The sequence below is a fragment of the Ambystoma mexicanum genome, chromosome 9 (genome assembly GCF_040938575.1).
Source record: "Ambystoma mexicanum isolate Mex_15411 chromosome 9, UKY_AmexF1_1, whole genome shotgun sequence".
NCBI classification, from domain to species: Eukaryota; Metazoa; Chordata; class Amphibia; order Caudata; family Ambystomatidae; genus Ambystoma; species Ambystoma mexicanum.
Genome location: NC_090931.1, coordinates 192,311,668 through 192,326,303, shown reverse-complemented (window position 1 = coordinate 192,326,303; position 14,636 = coordinate 192,311,668). Strand labels below are relative to the sequence as shown.

General features: G+C 44.7%; 1 protein-coding gene across 4 annotated transcripts in view; it reads left to right on the top strand.

Moving 5' to 3' along the window:
- Window positions 1–14,636, top strand: part of CEP164 (centrosomal protein 164) — a 586,844-nt gene that overhangs the window by 364,026 nt on the left and 208,182 nt on the right. For all 4 annotated transcript variants that reach the window (XM_069614472.1, XM_069614471.1, XM_069614470.1 and 1 more), the window contains one exon: window positions 14,022–14,099. In XM_069614472.1, the coding sequence (XP_069470573.1) occupies window positions 14,022–14,099 (78 nt within the window). The remainder of the gene's footprint in view (window positions 1–14,021; window positions 14,100–14,636) is intronic.

Here is a 14,636-nt window from a genome sequence, read left to right as displayed (position 1 = left end):
CGGCCTTTTCTATTAAACATGCCACATCTACCAGAAGACCAATGACAAGAGTGAAAGGAAATGTGCAGCCATTTAACAGTGAGATTAGAGATGCCAAGAGGGGTCTAAGAGCTAATCTCCGCAAAATTAAGGCACGGAACATACCCATCTCACAATATGATGCTTTAGCAAGGAAAATAAAAAATAGATATTGGACCACCATTAAGAACTTCAAAAGGGCGGTAAGAAATCGTGCTCATCAGCAATTAGTCCAAACCATTTGCTCTAAAAATTTGCGAAGCATTTGGTCACTTCTAAGTGAGTCTAGAGGCAAAAGTAAAACCCCGCTAGATAATCCAATAAGTGGAGCTGAATGGGAAAAATATTTGGATGATCGCAACCCTGTATTCCAACCAGGCGAGATTAATTCTACCAACGAAGCACTGACATATCGCCTTTTTGATGTTTCCCCGGGAACTATACTGGCCAAAATCAAAGACCTAAAATCCTCGAGCACCTGGCCCTAATGGATTGGCCAATACCGTCATCAAGAACTACCCTGAATTTTGGTCCAGTCTATTAGCCATCCTGTTCGACAAGATCTTGGAACATGGAATAATCCCTCACTCCTGGCAATCTGCAATACTCGTCCCCATTTTCAAAAAGGGAAATAGATTAGATCCTAATAACTATAGGTTATTATCCATGTTACGTGCTACAGGAAAACTATTTGCATCCTTGCTATTCAGCGAAATGCAGAAATGGGTGGATAATGGCAACATTCTGTGTAAATTTCAGTGTGGATTTAGGCGAGAATATTCCATGACACACAATCTCGCTGTGATGGACATCTTACGCACTAGAGCGGTCACCAAGGAGCAGCCTCCACTTTACGCATTGTATATAGATTTTAAGGCAGCATTCGATTCCATCCCCAGAGACAGGCTGTGGCTCAAATTAGAAACAATTGGGTGCCCAAAGGGATTACTATACTACCTCAGACTCCTCCATCATAATACTACGGTCGGGCTCAAATTAGATCAGGAAGGGCATCTGACTAATATGGTTTACCAAAATAGGGGAGTCAAACAAAGGTGTGTCACTGCACCACTTGTCTATAACCTATATGTGCATGACATACCACTAGTAAGTGAGGCTGCTAACAACTGCCCCCCTAAAATTGGAGATGCTCATTGTGCTGTGTTAGCCTATGCAGATGACTTGGTACTGCTGGACAATACCATAAGCGGCCTGAGAAGATCTGCTATAGCACTATGGGAGTATGCCAATAACAACGGGCTGACGATTAACCTTGATAAAACCAAGGTCATCAGTTACACGCATAAAAGAGTCAGTCGGGTCAACCTCATGGTGGGCAACACGAGCATAGCATACACACCATGCTATCGATACCTAGGGATCGAATTCGAACCACATGGTGACTATAACGCATGCAGAAAAATGCGTATTACCAAAGCTGCACAAGTGTCTGCCCTTATGGCTAGTTTTTCCTACAAACAGGGGATTCACAATGTGGGCTACGCGGCACTTATACATCCAGGTGTTCTCTCCAATGATCACCTATGGCTTAGAAGCGCTGTGGACTTCGGATCTGGCCTGGCTCCAGGTCATCGAAGGAAAATGTTGGCGCCAGATCCTGGGGTTACTGCCTGGAGTCCCAATGGCCTTTATACGGCTAGAACTCGGCCTCCTCGCTTTAAAAGCTACTGTCCTAAAAAAGAGAGCAGACTTTTTTCTGAGGACGACTGGCGGCTCCACCAACCCATTATTGATAACTATCCGACAGGAGTTTGGTAAAAGCTGCACCACTAGCTCACTGTACGAGCCCATGATTAAATTCCTAACAGAGATGTGATGGAATCACAGAGGAACTAGCTATTCGAAAGCTGTGCAAAATGCGCTCCATAAGCGGGTAGCCTTCTGGGACTGGCTAGAAAACTATGCCCATTTGAGCAAGCTAAAGCGATACCAGTTTGTCCATCACAGACACTATGACTTCATGAAGCCCCAGGCATACCTAAATCTCTGCCCAGCAAACAGACTCGGACGGTTCATCATCTTGCTAAGACTGGAACAACTCCCCACTAGGATAAACTTGGGAAGTAGAGCCAAATTACTGATAGAAGATCGAATTTGATCGAATTTGTCGACATAATTTAGGAACCATTGGCGATCGATCTTTTTGGCAATATTGCTTAAACTCTGGGAATATGAGCCCATTAGTGGCTTTATACAACATATGGACAAGGATTGAATCTAAATTGGGCCCTCTGCTATAAAGTGTGATCAAAAATAACCATACTTACTGTGACTGAAGTTAACCTGAGTTGAGTGTCAGCATAATTTTCTACAGACAATATTCATTTCTTCTTTTTAACATTTCCTGTGGCTGATACAGGAAGATATCTTGTTAACTGTGTAATCATGTGAAGATGTATATATTGATATTGTGTACGCTATTCTTATTCTGTTTTACCCATTGTGTATGTTTGTTTTTTGATACGTGTAAAGTTTAATTTACTTAAACTAAATCACATTAAATAAATTAAAGTAATGGCAACCAAAAAAGCACATTGGGCTAACAATGCGATAAAATTGCCTGCACCAATGGTGAAGCCAAAACTAATGTATAGCTGCCACCAACCTACTCCCTCATATTTATGCAGGGTGATTAATCACTGTAGGTCAGAAATGGGCTTTCTAAGAGTCACACTATGGAACGGGGCTCTATAGAGGGGCCCAAATACCTTAAATAAGGTAAAAAGGATAGCAATGGCAAGGGACTTCTCATGAAGTCTATATGGTCTTAAACAGAAGTTAGTGATCCAAGAAAAAGAGGTAAAAAAGCAAAAAGTAGAGGTCTCTAAAAAGTGGCCCTATAAGCCTCACAAATAGTAATTCTGTTTTGTCAGGCAGCATGGTGTCATCTGATGCAAATTTGTTCAACGCCAAATAGTAAAAGAAATATTTGGGGTTTGTGAGAAACCTGAAGGTGTCTCACCCATTGGTCCCCGGGGGATCTGTCATCCAGGTGGCCAGGACACTGCCATCGCTATTGGATCCAGTTCCTGGGGGTGGACCCGTGCAGGAGGATCACCTGGATGAGGGGTCCTCGCGGAGTGGAAGTGGGACACCGATGGGTGAGGCGGTACCCCCATCCCTACAACACCTTTTCCCCATCCTACTCATAGGATATTCAGAAATTCTACCCTCCACCCCTTTTCCAACACAAACACTTTCCTACACCGTGAAAGACAACGGACGAACTCCCGAGCCGTTTGCTTGACATGTCCCAACGCAAGGGTCAGGCAGAGTCGGGCAATTGACAAAAACTATGCACACCTGACAGTCCCTTCCCCACAGGGATAAAAACCGCGGTGCACGAAAGCACACTTCGAGCAAGGCCGAACGCACAAGGAAGCAGCTATTCCGGACTGGCAGTTCAAAAGGAGGAGAAAGGCGGAGAGACCTGGAGGGACGAGGGGGGAATTGCCCTTGCCCTTTTCAGCTCAGACCCGCTAAGCCTCTGAAAGGGAAGTCCCAAGACCGGGAAGTCCAGCTGGCGGGTGGTGTGATGGGTGTTAATGGCACACAGGGCCCTCCCACGCTGATAGTCAAAGCGGGGAGAAGCGCTTGCCACTGTGGTGCCATCCTTGACTCCCAAGACAAGAGACTCCAACAGTTCAGCACAGCCGGTGAGTCGGTGGAGACAGTGAAACCAAACTGCTGGGCCCAAGGCTGCAGGCAACAACCTTGTTGAACAAGTAACATATGTAATTGAAAAGAAACCCTAGTAATTGGTTCAGAAGCAGAGTGGTCAGGCGTTGCAGGGTGTTAGGTTCTTACCAGACGCTCGGCGCAAACGCATCCCTGCAAGACCTGCACCAGTAGCTTCAGGTCACTTACAGGGAAAGCCCCACCACACTGCTCCCTCTAGTAAAATGAATTTGAAGATTTCCCCACTTCATCAGCGCAGGAGTTTGGTAAAAGCTGCACCACTAGCTCACTGTACTTCTATGGCAAGAGACTTTTTCAGGAAAAGAGACTTGGCCCTGGAAGGTTCTGGCATCATTGAAAGGAACTGTAACCTTGTGCTGGTGTGACCCAGGAGTGTGCAGTGTTCGAAGGTCCTGCCTTGTCCTTGCTAAAAACATGGGGGAAGGGAGACCCCGCCATACCATCCTGACTTATTATTTGGTGAACACTTCTTTCTTTTCTTCAGAACCTTATCCCACACTATTTTTGTAACTTAGGTGTAAGGATTGGCAATAGTATAGTCCCTTTATATTTGACAAGACGCCACTAAGACTGTTTTGTTATTATTTGATGGTCATAGCTTGCTCCCATCTTAGATTTAGATTAGGCATTAATTATACAGTTTAATAAACACCCTTGAACTGTGATCAGTTGGGCCAGTCTTTACTGTTGCCACCAGGAGTTCCTTTCAGTTGCCTGCAACAATGACTGGATCATGGATTGCTGCAAGACCACTCACCATGGTCCCTTATTTCCATTGTTATAGACCATGAGTATTGAACACCAAATAGCCCGTTGTTGCCAACGGGGAGACCTTCTTGCACTCCTATCAGTGCTATGCCCTGTTGGAATCTTTTGTTTGACAATGTAAATCTTCAAGAAAAAATCAAATATACATAGCAATCCAAGCTTCTAGTCATAGTATAATCACGCGTAAAAAGCTAAGTCTAAGGCAATGCAATATTCCAACATGAGTTTGTTTCAACATGTGTTTAATAAAATTAAGTTAAATCCAATAAAAATCAATTCAAAACAAACACATTTTTAATAACAAAAAGCTATTTTCAAAAAAACTGGAAACATTCCATATTCATGAGAATGCCTATCCACCTTATCGGTGTGTACATTGGTACAATGTATTGTTTGAACATACATTAAAGCATATCTTGCAAATATTGTGTGACATGTATCTTTACACTCGAAAGGAAAAATTATCCAAAGAAACTCAAATCGTTGTTTAACAAGTAGCCAACGCGTTTCAAACTTAGTTCATCCTCAGGGCATTTGAGCTAGAAGTTCCCACTCTGTTCTGTTCCTGTAGATATAACAGGGATATATGCTAATTAATGTGGTCAATTCCTCAAGAATCTTTCTTTAACAGAATTACAAAGACAGTGTCAGAAACACAAAAAGGGGGTACTGACCTTTTATCTTTTGTGTCAATTGTGACATATTGTATACACACCTGTAGAAAAAACCACAAGGGTTCCATTGTCAATTCCAATCGATCATTCATTAGAGATTATAAAGACATGCCTGCTTTTTGCGTCATGGTCAAGTTAAATCCAAAAGTACTGAAAAATATACTCGCACTCCCCGTGGAATAGCGATCTACACATGGTTATATACAACAGATGCTGACTCTCTCTTGTGGATCCCCACACCTCCAGAGAAAACAAAACAAAGTATCATCTTGTCATTTCTGTAACCCCACGGTGTAATGCAAGGACATGTATCATGCGTGTCCTCTACTAGCTTATCCGGAAAAGTGGACGTCAGTAGACTAGCTTCCAGAATGCCATAATTTGTCAAGTGACTGTGTAACACTGAGTCTCCTATAGAACAACCGGTATCGTAATGCCACTGCTAATCGCTCTCATACATCTGTAAAAGTGCAGTTAATAATGCACTGCCAATCAGTAAACTCTAAACTGCCACACGGAGTGCAGTGAAAGAGAGCATGCCCAACGCAGTGTATAACGCTTCTTAGTGTAAAATAGAGATGTTGTGCGCTTACCAGACAGCGCTGTCTGTGTCAAGGTGAGGACTCTCGTTAAACCGAGCCTGTGTCAACGTGGTAAGTTTAGCATAACGCCACTATTAATCGTTCTCATACCTCTGTATAAGTGCAGTCAATAATGCACCTCCAATCTTTAGACTCTAAAGCGCCACACAGGGTGCAGTGAGAGTAAGCATACTCAATGCTGTGTGCAACGCTGCTTTATGTATAATAGAAAGATGCTGTGCGCTTACCAGACAGCGCTGTATGTGTCAGTGAGAAGGCTCGCGTCTAACCGAGCCCATGTGTACGTGGAAAGTTTAGACGGTTGCCATAGCGAGCTTGCGCGGATCAAAACAATTCAGAGAATCTCCATCTCCATCTTGGTGTGGCAGAGACACTTGATATACACAGTTGTCATAACAACTGTGGCGTTAATAAAGTTTGTTGGGTGCGGTGTGCCGGAAATCGCCTCTTCAGTTATATACACTATTAGGTTTGTGTGAGTGATCTGTCATTTTTACTGAAGTTCACGTGTCCTGCTCCCAGAGCCCGGGTGTAGGGTAAGGAATGTAGATCAGGTTTTCTTGAATCTACACTACGACCAGGAATGCAATAGCCAGTAGCGGCCACAGTGAATGCACGGAGCCCCGCCGGTGCACCCCTGGTCGTGCATTGTTACTGTAAGAGCAATGTGGACTCCCATCAGACGGTGTGGATCCTATGTCTCTGGTAGTACGGGGATGTACTTGGACACTGTGTATACTATATCTCTCAAAGTTACCAGAATTAACATCATTGTAGTTTGGGGAACATCCTCAAATTGATGTTTTGTAGATTGTACAAATGCAGCAATGTATTATGGACAAATACAGTGTCGTGGTACCCAAGCAAAGGTGTGGGTCCTATGTCTCTGGTAGTATGCGGATGTACTTTGACACTAGTGTGCCTACTATATCTCTCAAAGTAACCTGTATTTACTTTACTGTAGTTTGGTGAACATCCTTAAACTGCTGTGTTGTGGACTGTATAAATGCCAAGAGTATGTCACCAGCATCATTGACCACAGTCGAGCCCATGATGTCAGGTCCTTAATCTGGAAGACTTGGTTGACACCCCTGTAGAGGCCACTTTTCTTAATTCTCTTCTTAATTCTCTTTATCATGATACTTTTAGCTGAGAAGAGCCTCTTAAGGAAAGACTAGTGCCATCACTCTCCAGACAGCTGCTTCCTTCTGTAGTGCCCTTCCGGGTTGTCTGAGCCAGAACCTATCACCTTCTAGGAACAGGCATCGTAGGGAAAGCTTTCTTCTAATGGCTGCTTATGTGGGGTTTTTAGTTGGTAGACTGGTCTATGGCTATTTGCCTGGCCTCCCCGCCCTCAGCAGATACCGGCACCTGCCATAGAGTATGTTCTGCCTCCTTGATCTTAGATGTTCCCTCGTCTTCTAGGTTTTATAAAATGAGAATTGGACACGATCAAACACTTTGTGGCAAGTGAACCAAAAATACGATTGATGTGTACTGCTCTGGATGGCTCGGAAGCCAAGTTAATTTTTATACTGCACCCGTGGCGCGTTAGTCATCTACTCGAGGATGAGTTATTAAAAAAAATGCATGTGTTGGCTAGATTTTCCTTTTTGAGTGAAATTCTCCCCACTGTTTGTCGCCCAGCATTTTCGCTGGACTAGTGGATTTTTGGACTGATTCTCCTGAGTGAGTGGGAACCCTTTTCCACACTCGTGCATCGTTTTACTCTGACCCTGGGTACCCTTTTGACCTCTTTTTGGTACTTTTTAATGGAGTTATGCTTTCCTCCAACTTTCCTGGCATCTACCTTTTCCTATTGCAGCACACTGCACCTTCTGTGCAGTGTCGTTGGAGTTCCTAGAGCTGCCATTTGTATTTTACCTGTGATAACACAAGTCAGGGGGACACTTTTGTCCCACCTGTATTTTATTTTGCAAGATCAGGACACCCGACCTTAAGTGGAGTGCTGAGGGGGAAAACATTTCTCCCCTTTTTTGCCTCTCCAGTAACTTTTTGGTTACTGTGACAAAATCTGACAGGCTGGTGCCATTGTACCTTTTTACACAACATTTTGTGGTGTATTTTGTTGCAGGATGTCTTTGCAGCTTCGGTAAGGAACACAAGGGACACCATTGTCCCTTAAATGGTGGCTGTACTTTTTTATGCCTTGTTCTCAATGAATTGTCCTTTCTTGAGCCTTCTTCTGCCTAGCTGGGTGGGGAGGGTCTTGATGGGTCTTTTGTCTTTGGCGGGCTTCCCTTGGAAAGCCATCGAAGGCTGAGTGCCTCAGAGGACAGGAAGCGGGGGGAGGTGACCAAAACTCCACTGGTCTTTTTCATGCAGAGTGCCGGCTGGAACCAGTTTGCACTTGGAGGCTGTCTGTCCCCATTGGACAGTCACCCCCAAGTTTAAATGGTGCATGAATGGTGATTGGTGGACTTACCCGGTGTTTCTTGATAAATCCAAGGATCCTGCAGCTGAAACTCATACCACTGCAACCAAGATTCCCATGAAGAACAAAAACATCTGCAGCCACTTCCAGGGATCGCAAGATATGTCTGAGTAACCACTGCTGTCCCTACCCCAACGTCTGTTTGACAGGGAAGCTCCGAAGAGGACAACTTCCTCCCTTGGACTGGTAGACCTAATCAGTCCCAAGACAAACTGCATTTTGTGCCATCCCTGGAAGAGCTGCGAACTTCACAGCCTGCAATTTACCAATGCCCAGGGTCCTGTGCCGTTTTCCAGTGCAACGTCTTCTGAAGCGTGTTTTCATCTGGAACTTTGTGGGCATCCTTCTGAAAGTCCCTCCCACCCCCATCCGAGACGAGGAACGAGAAGCGGAGCAAAATTTACTGCATGACAACCGTCCTTCACCTGAACCTTGAAAAAGGCGCCAACGAATTAGTGCTGCGAAGATCCTCTGCTGGGCATCCAACCACATAAGAACAGCCGTCGGATCCACTCCAGTTCTTCGTTCCTGTGTCCAAGACTGAGAAACCCAAACTGGGGTCTGCTGTCTCCTCACTGTCGGGGCCGTCATGTTGTATCAGCTTCTTTGCTTAAAGGTACTGTCCTACTCCTAGTTACATAGTTAACATTCCTTTGTTGATCCTGTGCTTCTGGGGGCTGCAGATAGCTGCATCTCGCACCCTTCCAGGGCCTACCTTGAGCCACATTGGGGTGGACAACCCAATGTGCTCTACCTTGCTTTTGGACACTGTTTCTTGCGGGCAATTCTGTGAGGGAGCCTCCTAATTTCCTTGCCCTGTGACACCTGACTGATACCAGCCTGAAAACCTGAAGGTTTCTTGTTGGACTCTACTTCTTTGATACCTGAACTCTGCTTTCTTGCCTTGCCTTCCTGAGCCCATGGTCACTGGTGCCCTAGTGCCCCCTCTGACTTTGTGAGACTCACCCAAGACTGGGGTGGACTTTCTAAGATAAGCTAATTTGAAGTTATCAAAGTGTTAACAAGTTTGCTATTATGTTTCAGGAGGTTTTGAATATGTGATCTGTTACCATTATTGTTATTCTGGAGTATCGAGCTCTATTAATATTGCAACTATTCTCCTAATATATGATTGTGTGATAGTACTTACCTTACTTGAATGCAACAAGCCTTGGTGTATATAAATAAACACCTATGTGTTTATATAACTCCAAGTGTGTAAGAGTTTCCTTGAACAAAGTGTATGCTCTGGGTTCTGTGTGCATCGCTACAGCTCTGCTCTCTCCTAGACTAAGCCTGGCTGCTCGTCCACAGCTACCAAACCTTTGGATAGTTCAGGCTAAACATAAGGGGTGCAACCCTGTTCATCCAAGGTGGTCTTTGTAGTGTCTTGTCACAGACAGGACTTGGGCCAAAAAAAACAAACAGCATGTCTCTAACCTGGACAAAAGAGCAGATGGTCCACTTATACAGGCAAATATTTTTTTGGTCAGTTTGAGGAATCGACAAATTGGAGGCTGACTTTGCTGAGCCATAGTTTAAATGGATTATTCAGTGTATTATTTTTGCCCATTGTTAAGCATCATCCATTGTTTTTTTTGAGACACATGTTTTCGACTGACACATGCAAGACCCTTGACAGTGACTTCTGTGAATACCTTCACTAAGTACTTATTACCATACTTGCAATGGGTGTACTCTGATGCATAGCTGCTGCAGGTTTACTAGAGCAGTCCAGGAAACAGTTTTGATATAATATTGTAATACTTCCCCCCACTGGACCTGTCTGTGCCACTCTACCTTAATACTTCTTGAATATTGGATTCTAGGGATAAGACTTTGTGTGCAGAGGAATTTAAGGAGATGGACAAGTTACGTGTGCATTAGGAGCGTGTGACCTCAATTGCCATGTTCACCCAGTGCCCAGATTGCTGTTCTTCCCGCCCACAAGCACTGCTTACAGTTGAAATTTTCAGTCTGTGTCACCCACTAAAGTATGTCTGCAAAATTACACCTGCTTTGCATAGGCCAATGATGTCCCCACGCCCAAAAACAAAATGTAGAAGAGAAACATTTTAAACAGTAGACTCCTCATTTTTCAATGATGGTTTGCTGGGAACTAATCTCGGCAATCTGGCAGGGATTTATGGTAACAGAAAAGTGCACACCAGGACCGTAAACGGATAACAATTACAAACATTAGGTCGTTGGATAGCTCAGAAAGTTGCACAACTCTTGCTGAGATCTATATGTGAATTGCAGATCGCAAGGTTGACTTCCAGTAGAATCAACTCAGTGTTAATTCATGAGCCACCGAATTGTTTGAGTACCATTAACTTAGCCAATATAAGCACACCTTTTTAGATTTTGATTGCTAGGAAATCTGCTTTGCAATTGGCTGAGACAAATTCCTGGCACCATCCACCAGTAGTTCCACAAAATTCTCCCACTTGCATGGCCGAGCCAAGCACAGGGCTACATTGGTGCAACTTCCTTCCGCTACTGTGTCCAGTCCTGCCTTGCTTCTCACCAGTTACCTCTTGCATTGTCTTTCTTGCCCACACCAGCCTTCTCGGTCCTCCCAGGCCTGCACCATCAACTGAAGTTCCACTTTCGGCCTGTGCCAGCGCACAACTTCTCCCTGAGTGCACCAGTGCTGGTCCCCATCTCCCATGGTGCACTGTGCCTCATCTCCATGGCAACAGGGCACTGTGCACCATGTTAATGTTTTGTGTTTTTTTTTTTCCCTCCAATTTGGGATATTTACATGCACCTGGTAAGCTATTAGCCTTAGCACCCTCAGGGTAGAGGAAGGGCAGGACTTGCACCGATTAGGTTCTCTAAGCCCTTGGTAAAGGCCAGGCTTCTCTCTGGATCATTAATTCAGCCTTCCGGACACTTGATGGCCATGGGTCCCACCCCATAGGTGCTAAAGCTTAAATAATAATTGCTACTTACAATGATATGAAGTGTCAAAACCTCAAAATGCACTTAGCACACCAAAAATGAACAATCACTCACAGTGCAAAGGTTGAGCTTTGTACTATATGAAACCCGCTAGTTATTTATATTCAAAGGCCTAATCTTCATTATAATCTTGGCTTGGGTGTCCCATGAATCATCATTTTGTTAATTAGAGGTAGCTGTGTGGGTAAGGGTGGGGGCGGGGGCAGCTCCACTCCTGAAATGTGAAACGTTTGACAACTCAATACCCCACCCTATAAAACAGTGGCAAATTCCATTTTTTGTTCATTGGTTTTGTCTGTTGGCTCTACAGAGGAAACTGACAATGTGAGGAATTTGACCATCCGCATGGTGGGCGTGCGCTAGCCTGGGCTTTGTTGACATGTTTCATTAAATGGAATGATGGTAGACCGACCTAAGGAAAATGTGTGGGGCAAATCCACATGCATTTTCCTATGCTTACACCATGGCAAAGCGTAGACCCATGTACTCTCCATGCAGGACAACGCCTACAGGCACTGTCCACCCATATCATATTTAGTTGGATTGTGACGGCTTAGGAGTGCACATTGTCATTACCAGGGAGATGGGTGGGGGGGTGTACTGGGACCTTCCTCCCTGCCATGGTCAGCCTGATTAACTGACAAAGGCTCCATGGAATCACCCTGCTCTTTTGTTACGCCCTGCAGATAGTGGCAGCGATTATCATACCTACAGGGTGTACTTCAAACAGGCCCACACGGGGCCTGGCTGCAGAGGGTAACAAAGAAGACCGGAAACCCAACAACCTTTCATATCTAACTGCGTCAACCTGAAGCCAGCTCCCGCCTATCAGTATTGATGGCAGTGAACTGTAATGTCTGGGTCTTCGTTGCATTAGGCCACCCCTGCTGGGGGGGGCATTCATAAGGTATGAGAATGTGATTTGCAGGAGGCAGATGTTCTGGTCTCTGAGCATCTTCAAGGGAGACCTGCAGCTTTGACAGGAACCACACAGGGAGGACCATTAACCAGCGAGACTCTTTGAACACAACAGACAGGAAGATGGATGGGACTTAGTAGCACAAGAGAGTGAGCCCAGAGCTCTTTCTATCGAGAGAAGGGTTCTGCCATATTTAGTTCTGGGGCACATCTTGTTCCTGTTTTCACCCCTTTACCTTTCCTGTTGCAAAGCACTCTTGTTATGACCGCACACATACAGAAGATTGTTGGCAGGACCACAGGATTGGTTTACTAAGGTAGGCTTGGCCTACACCAATGACTCTGGCCCACTTGTCTTTAAAAGAGGGCCAGAGCCCCTCTTTAGGCAGACCATCCAAAGACTTCACAAGAAGTAAGAAAGAAGAACTCGACTTTGGACTCTGGCTGAAGGTACAGTCTAACTTACATCTTCCTCCAGTGAAGGAAGGCCAGGAGTTCTCTCCCCTCAACCTCTCCCTGGGAATAGAGGGATAACAGACCTCGGAGGACCCTGCAGCCACTACAGAACTGGTACCCAGCCAGCCCACAGCATGCCTTGCTGGGCTCTGCAGCAAGCTACCTGGATAGGGAGTTACAGAAGGTCTCTGAATCTAAAACCAAGGACAAGGCAGCGGTCTACAACACCCTCCACAGCTGTGGGCCGTCCGCTTTAAAGGACGACACACACCCATTGAAGAATCTGGGAGAAGTGCCTTGATGAGCATCTGCTGCGTTCGCCTTAAAGGACATTTTCAAGCCAGCTGAGTTCCTCGATCCGCAACAGACTTCAACACTGACCGCTATCAAGCCACGGTCGCTTAAAGACATTCAAGATGTCTCGACCAGTGCTTCATCTCAAACTCTGTTACAGAAGCCTACAAAGCGCCCTGAAGCCAATTCAACCCTGTCAAGCACCAAGAAAACCAACAGCAAAAGGTACATTGTGGTTGTGCTCCCCTGGTCCTTCCCAGAAGGCCCCTAGAGAAATGTTAAGACCCTTTGCTCCCTTTGTGCTGAAGCCAAGAAATCTTAAACTATGGTGGTTATATGCCATACCGACTACCCTCCTGTCAGTATCCAGAGTGCATCATCCCTTTTCCTTCTTTGAAACTGTCTGTCCTGCATTCCTTTACAGGGTCGGTTGTATTTCGTAGTGTTGAGATACTAATAAAGTAGATATTTTTATATAACCTTGACTGGGCAGTCCTTTTATCATTGGCTAATTGTATTTTCGTTGTGTTGCAACTAACCACCGATCCACATCGTTTAGAGGAGATAAGACTGCATTTTCGTCCAAGTTAACATAATTAAACAAAGAGCTTATACTTTTAATTGTATACTTGTTTATTCCAATCTGTTAGGTTCTTTTCTGGTGTATTAAAGGTGTGGGGCTGATTGATGGTTTAGAAACAGATATTCACCCCTGAACCACTGGTACTCCGTAATCTGATTAGTCACAGACATGTTTGCAAATTGGAAGATTTTAGACTGGCAGGGTACTATGAAATGCTGTGTGGGTGGAGCATAATTGTTCACATGTCAGGCTCCCTCATGAAAGTCTTCAAGAGCTGGGAAGGAGTAAGTCATTCAAAAGGCTGCCTGGGCTAGGCATGAGCCAGTCACCTGTCGGGGAAACCAGACGTATGAATGACCGAACCTCGAGCATGAATAGCTATTGGAAAACATCATATCCTTAAATGCCAGTGCACTGTTGTATCTGTTTCATCCCAGCCATAATGCGTGCTTAGGAATCGTATGCTCTCCTTAGACTTAGGGAAGCCTATCATATTGCCTGCCATCACAGGGTCATTCCTTTTCTAGTGCTTTGATATTTTTTTTTTCACTCTTGCTCCTCTCCAGACACTTCAAGAGCTGAACGAATGGCACAACCAGGAACTGCAGCGGCTGAAAGACACAGCCGAGGAAGACCACCTCAAGGTGTGAACCCATTACCTTAAAGCATATCTTTTGTAATTCTGAAACTGCACGTTGCCATTATTCTGCTAGGTTTTGTTTTTTACTTTGTATTATGCATGTGGTTGCAGCGGATAGCCACACGTTCCATGCAACTTTCTTGGTGTTTAATTTTAGGACAGAAACCATTCTGAAATGGCCAAGGGCATCATTACAACCATATTCCAGTGTGTCTTTATTTTCTGAACTTTGTCCTCAATTTCCTGTCAAACCTGGTTCTTGAAGAACCACTGTTTCGCCAGTAGTTAGTGGGACGAACAGATGGCCTACCTTCTTTGAATTGCATGGATGAGTGTTAATGTACAGAATTACACCAGGGAGAGACCTAGTGAAGGCAGGGTAATCTAAGCTAAACTGCCTATAAATAAATATTTCTAACCAGAAAAACACACAGTAAGGTTTAGCACAAAGGTGTGGAATGTGTGTATAATCTCGGGTTCCATGTCATTTTCTTGGGTTAAAGACATCTGTATATCTCTGCGTCTATGTTAAAACATCAGT